This window comes from Glycine max, chromosome 4 (assembly GCF_000004515.6).
Source record: "Glycine max cultivar Williams 82 chromosome 4, Glycine_max_v4.0, whole genome shotgun sequence".
Taxonomy (NCBI): Eukaryota; Viridiplantae; Streptophyta; class Magnoliopsida; order Fabales; family Fabaceae; genus Glycine; species Glycine max.
The window spans coordinates 638,528-645,492 of record NC_016091.4 but is presented as its reverse complement, the minus strand read 5'-3'; the positions used below and the strand labels follow the sequence as shown (position 1 = coordinate 645,492).

The 6,965-nt window shown below is 33.8% G+C and overlaps 1 protein-coding gene across 1 annotated transcript; it reads left to right on the top strand.

The window, feature by feature from the left end:
- Positions 1-1,366: 1,366 nt before the first annotated feature.
- On the top strand, positions 1,367-5,570 carry LOC100799911 (endoglucanase 24). Its single transcript, XM_003523462.4, has 4 exons — positions 1,367-1,874; positions 3,124-3,423; positions 4,239-4,400; positions 4,552-5,570. The coding sequence occupies exons 1-4, from the start codon at positions 1,467-1,469 to the stop codon at positions 5,155-5,157; spliced, it is 1,476 nt and encodes a 491-aa protein (XP_003523510.1). The 5' UTR covers positions 1,367-1,466; the 3' UTR covers positions 5,158-5,570.
- Positions 5,571-6,965: the final 1,395 nt, after the last annotated feature.

Below are 6,965 nucleotides of genomic sequence, written 5' to 3'. Positions count from 1 at the left end.
ATATTATTCCTTATTGGTGTTACCTTTTGTTTTGTGTTTAAAACTTAATTAAAAAAATAACTATTTCCTTGAGAATATAAATGTATAAACATTTTTTTTGCTCATACATTTTTAAAAAAAATTATTAATAACTGATAGAAACAAATAAAAGAATGAACCGTTAAGTTGAATTTGTGTGATATAAAGTCTGCGGGTACAGGCACCAACCTTATTTTACGTACTTGGCGTCTAAAGTAATCAAAATTGGGATCGATCTTCTAGGATTTGCGGAATGTTAAAGCAGATTAAAATTCTTTGAGTGCATGCACCAAATGGCAAGAACCAATTCCAATTTTTTTACAAGGCCAATGCTTTTTTATTCTCACTCATATTTTATGGAAACCAAATTGGCTTGAGAGGGATTAAAGAAGAACCAAAAATAAATGTGCACCGTCTCTTTTGGCTACCTTGAATGGAGAGATAAGTATATATTTTTGTCCCTTTGGCTTTGTCCTCGACCATGTATGTTTTTGGAATCCACTACTCCACTCCATGACCCACTATACTGTATCTTTTCAACTTCCAATTAACTACTTGTAAAACCCATATTCTCCCCTAAGAATCTGCAACTGCAAAGCACACAAAACTACATCGAATCTCAACGTGAACCGTCTGCTCAATTGTTAAATCTTAAATTTCTGCTATCGATCATGGCTTCTTACCTTTCTTCTTCAATAAGATTCCAGCCGTATACTCTACAAAATAATTCCAATGTTAATTAGTATTAAACTAGATCGATTTGTATGTATATGAGTGGATAAACAATACTCTAATGAATAACTAATACATGCATTCACTATGTAAACATTTTTTACACTTTCATCCAATTTAATAAATTGATATATTTGATGATAAAATAATTAAAGATCATTTCTTATTAGTTAATACTATAAGGATTAATTAAATTTTTAATCCTTCAACTTTTTCGAATTTTAATTTTTAACCATTCAATTATTTTTTGTCGATAGTTTTAGTTTCTCTAAAACAAATTTACTCATTTCAAATCAACTTGTTTAACATACAAGTCATGCAAAACAGGAAAGAACTTATTAAGAGACACATAACCTATGCAAATTATGAGCAAAACGAACCCCTTGTAAGGTTGGAATCATACTTACCTCTAATCCGTTTTATAAAATCTAACTAATTTATTTATCAGTGTCAATAAAATTAGGTAATTAAGTTGGTAATATTAAAATAAGTTAACTAATCCGAGTGACAGAAAAAAATAAAAATAGAAGAAAGGGCCCACTACTGGAAATAAAAGGTCCCTCACCTCAACATTTGTGCATTTGTGGTACTGTTTGCATGTGAGGCTCACTGTCACACATCCCCTTCCCTCCAAATCTCTCTAAACTTGGTTTTCAAGACTCATCACTCCGCATTATAAATAAAAGCCACTGGTGACGGTTAATTAACAATCCAAAATGGCACCTCCCAATTTCAGAGCCTATTCTATTATTCTTATTCTTCTTTTCGTCAATTCAGGAAGCGCCCACAATTACCAGGAGGCATTGTCCAAGGCAATCCTATTCTTCGAGGGCCAACGTTCGGGTTTCTTGCCGCAAGACCAGAGACAGAACTGGCGCGCCAATTCGGGCCTCGGCGACGGCTGGACCTACAACGTCGACCTCACCGGCGGCTACTACGACGCCGGCGACAACATCAAATTCGGGTTTCCGATGGCATTCACCACCACAATGCTGTCCTGGAGCGTCATCGAATTCGGAGACATGATGCCTCCCAACGAGCACCGGAACGCCTTGGTCGCAATCCGTTGGGCAACCGATTATTTGCTCAAAACTGTTTCTCAGCCAAACCGCATTTTCGTTCAGGTATTTTTTTTTTTTTTTTGCCAATGGCTGTTTCGTAAATTCTCCTAACTCATCATGGATCACGGGCACAAAGGATGGACTCTCCATCTCTTTTTGTTTTTTATTATTAACTACTAATCACGTAATACATATTTTTACTTATTCAATTTAATTCTATGATAACTATTTTTCATTACACGTAGCATTATACTGATGGAATTTCAGACTGATGTTTACGAGTTTAATACTAATGCCTAATATTAGTAATTTTAATGTTTATTATAATTCTGACAAGTGTGAAAGGAAGAGACACGAGAGGTATAATTTTAATTTTTATTGAACAACAATAAAAATAATGCCCGTGGCCGTATCCCACTCTCTTAAATCGTCCTGCAATTATTTATGCCCCGTTTCAGTTTATTCATTAATCATATCATGACGTGGCTTTCCATTTTGTTATTTTGATAACCGAAGCAAACGTCAAATTATGTGCCTGTAATCACGAACGACATTGTGTTTTAGTTACAATTTGGATTAGGATTCATTAATAATCATTATCATTACTAGTACTATTTTTTCAAATGGAATTGGTCCTCTTAGTGGAAATTAAAATAAAAATTTACGGCATAATCTGGCCATACAACTACTTTTCATTAGACATGATATTTTTTTTTTGGGTACATAAACATAATACATTTTTTTAAGTTATTTTCAAGTATTTTTATCATTAAATTAAATTTCACGTAGATTTTTCCTAAACTAAATTCTTGAAATTCGTTTTTTATAATTAGAAAATAGTAAGTACTATAAAGTTTTATGCTACTAATTATTTGTCTTTTTGGTCTTGCACGAGTGGACCACTTTTGATTCGAAGTCCGTGAGTTTCATAGGCTTATCACTTTATGATATCAACTGTCCTCATGATTTCAGAATGCGAAATTTCATTTATTTTCCATTTGGATACCTAAACCAGACGAATATACATGACCAACGCGCCAAGGATCCCAGTGTGTTCAATTCCCGTTGCATTTAACGAATAATTAAAATCAGGGCACCGGTTATCGACGTACCATGACAAATATTAATCTGTATCTTAAAAAATATTGGTTGAAGATCTTAAAAAATTATTGGAGATGAAAAATTATACTATCTATAATTATTTTTACGTTTTTCTGTAATTTACATAATTTTTTTAGAAAAAAATTAACCAATATCTTTAAATCACTAGTTAGGTTAAAGCACCAACTGATAAAAAAAATAATTTATGTAGGTGGGTGATCCAATCTCTGACCACAATTGTTGGGAAAGGCCTGAGGACATGGACACAAGCAGGACAGTGTATGCTGTTGATGCACCAAACCCAGCTTCAGATGTAGCTGGTGAAACTGCTGCGGCACTAGCTGCTGCATCAATGGCTTTTCGTTCATCGGATCCTGGTTATTCAGACACTTTGCTTCGAAATGCTGCTAAGGCCTTTCAATTTGCAGATACCTATAGGGGTGCCTACAGTGACAATGCTGATGTTAGGAGTGGTGTTTGCCCATATTATTGTGACTTCGATGGTTATCAGGTAATTAATTCACTTGGGATTGCTTTTTTTCCTTTTAGATGCAATGGACTTTAATAAAAGCCTTAAAGGATACTGTTTTTAAGTTTCAATGCATGAGACGTTGAAAAGGATATATGGTCAATTCACAATGATATTGCCTTTACATAATATTAGTACTAGTAAAAGACTGAGCTGACAACTAAAGACGAAGCCATATATCATGCAAAATTCAATTATACCATGTTAATTTGTTGGTTTTTACTTTAGATATGGACCTATAGGAAGTGTCTAAGGTGAACTTTTGTTTATGGTAAAAAGATCTTAGCATTTAACTAGAAATATTGGATTAAATTTATGATGGTTTTTTACTTTAGATAGACCTATAATTTTTAAGTTGTTGGTTTTACTTTAGATAGACCTATGGTTTTTAATAATTTTAGAAAAATGAGATTAACTTAAAAACTAAATATATTTAAATTTTAAAATATTTTAACATTTTCTTTATTTAATAATTAAAAAGTTATTAAGAGACTACTTAAGAAGATTTAAAAATACTTGTTTCCATCCTGATATTATCCCATTCACATGAGCATGACTCATTAATGAAAGAGTTAAATTTACATGGGTCACGAGAATCTTAGGGTCCGTCTCAAAGTAACACATGTGACTAAAGATTTTTCAATCAGCATCAAACTATATTGGACAAACATTATATTATTTGTAAGCAATATACATTATGTAATTATGTGTCAGAAAGAGTTCATTATTGTGGCAATTTGTGTACTTGGAATCACTTCGATTTGACACGTCAATTGTCATTTACTTTACATTAACAGGACGAATTGTTATGGGGAGCCGCATGGCTAAGGAGGGCCACTCAGGATGAAAATTTCCTCAACTACATTCAAAGCAATGGTAAAACCCTTGGTGCTGAAGACAATATAAATGAGTTTGGTTGGGACAACAAACATGCTGGCCTTAATGTTCTTGTCTCCAAGGTCAGCCTCCCATATATTTTCCCTCTTATGATCATCAATTGAATCAATATTGAAATTAAGTGACCATATATATCATCACATAATTTTCGCATACAAATTGAAGGGGGTATGAATTAATAATCATTTTCCTAACAAAATTTACCATTTTTAGGAAGTTCTAGATGGAAACGTAATGTCTCTTGAATCCTACAAGACTTCAGCAGAGAGCTTTCTGTGCACACTCATACCCGAAACATCAAGTTCACATATAGAGTACACTCCCGGTGGACTCATATACAGGCCTGGGGGCAGCAACTTGCAACATGCAACTTCAATTGCTTTCCTTGAATTGGTTTACGCCAATTACCTATCTCGCACTTCGCAAACCATAAATTGTGGGAACATCTATGTTAACGCACAAACACTTCGCCAGCATGCTAAGAAGCAAGTTGATTACATTTTGGGAGATAACCCAATGCGTATGTCCTACATGGTTGGCTACAGCAACAAGTATCCGCAACATATTCACCATCGTGGCTCCTCTTTACCCTCTATTAAGGACCATCCTCAGTTCATTGCCTGCAAAGAAGGCTCAATCTACTTCAACTCAAGCAATCCTAATCCTAATGTTCTCGTGGGAGCCATTGTGGGAGGACCCGGAGAAGATGATGTGTATGAGGATGATAGGGCTGATTTTAGGAAGTCCGAACCAACCACATACATTAATGCACCATTTGTTGGGATTTTAGCATACTTTGTTGCCAATCCCAACCCTTGATTAGTTACTATAATTGGCGTACAGCTTTTTGTAAATAAAAAACATATATATACTACAGAAAAGATGTCTCTCATCTTGAGAAAAAGCAAGAGTGAAGAGGTTTGCTCTGTGTTGGATACATAGGAGGAATGCTACAGAGTTTCAAGTCCCAGAAATTGTTCGTATCTTTTTCACTGGGAAGCGTGAAGAGCAAAAAGGTCGATTACAACAAGGTTTTTTTTTTTTTTTCTTGCTTTGGCCAAGAAATATGAGTGAGATTGCCATAGTGTGGATTTTTCTTTCTTTCTTTTTTTCTTTTTTACTCAACACATCATATTGTGTGTATCATTCTTGATCATAATTATTTGGAAAATCAAATGTGTGGTTTCCTTTGTCGTGAATTTAATAAAAGATTTAGGCCTTGTTTGAATAAACTTTTCTATCTGTAACTATAAGAAAACAAAATAAAAAGAAAAAAAGGAAAACCTTTTTCATAAGATAAATTAACTTATCCACAAGTTAAAAATAAATTCTGAAAAAAAGTTAATATGAAAAGAATTTATTAAATAATTTATGTATAAATTAATTTTAGTTTATGAAAAAGTATTTTTTTTATTTTATGTTGTTATTTTTCTTCTAATATAAGTGCTCTTAGAAAAAATTTGTCTATAATTAAATTTATAAATGATAAATCTGTGTATGTATACCTCACTAAACACGCGCACTGTTTTCATTTTGCAATTAAATATATATATATATATTGCGATTTATACGCTACGTTATCCCATGCTTTTGGCTACCATTTCTATATTGGTTGCTAAGCCTTTCAAGGTATATATATAATTATAAGAGACTGGTAACCAGTATATTTAAGTATTGGTAATGTTCAAGCTAGGAAAACTTAGAGATTTTTTCTTTGATTGAGAATGAAGGTCTTCAAACCACCGGAGGGAGGCAAGAATCGTAATCAAGAAAAGATTCATTTTTTTTCGAGATAAGTTGTCGGGCAATCAGAATCCACTACGGATCTTATTCAAAATGGAAAGATATAGTGTTCATATCACCACACCATGGAGTCATATTTGAACGATTTACTAGAATCAGAGTGACTTGATTCTTGAATCAGCCAGTAATAGGGGGATTTTGGTTTCCTAACTAGTCTATTATTATGTGGGAATTCATCTCATTTGCAAATATTGCAACCTGCCCAAAATTAAACGGTGCCGCTGGCTACTTAAATGGTGGAAGGATCAAGCAGGAGAGCATTGAATTTGCCAAAGCGTAACCCTGCCACCGTTACTGACTTAAATCATGGGACAAATTATATGTACGACGATTCACTGGTGGTTGAAAAAGGAAAATGATCATGTTGCGGGAGGTATTACTACTATTTGTGTAGCAGTTGGAGAGTGATTAGTACTAGTATTTCAACCACCACAGCAACACCTACCATTACCAATGTTATTTTTCACCAACCCATATTAATTGGTCTCACGACCTCCGCTATATATTTCTGGGTTTGCCTTCCCGCCGCATTCCGCATGCTGTTCTCATTAATTATATATAACACTTTTTCAGGGCTAGGTGATGCTTCACAAGAACACCAATGGCCACTGACCCTCTGACCGGGATGCATGTTAATTGTTGATGCAATTAAGGTCACACAACTCGTGAACTTGGCACCAAAGGCATACCCAGTGTTACTTGAGAATTGATACTATTAACATTCTAATTCAAACAATTAAATTTTTTTTTCTGTTTTCGTCTTTAATTATAAGATAATTTTAATTAATTTGAAAAACAGTTAATCACATTAAATCTACTAGTTA

Coding starts and splice junctions, on each gene's coding strand:
- LOC100799911 (XM_003523462.4), top strand. CDS start 1,467: ATGGCACCTCCCAATTTCAGAGCCTATTCTATTATTCTTATTCTTCTT. Junction 1,875..3,123: donor CAAACCGCATTTTCGTTCAG/GTATTTTTTTTT, acceptor TAATTTATGTAG/GTGGGTGATCCAATCTCTGA. Junction 3,424..4,238: donor GTGACTTCGATGGTTATCAG/GTAATTAATTCA, acceptor TTACATTAACAG/GACGAATTGTTATGGGGAGC.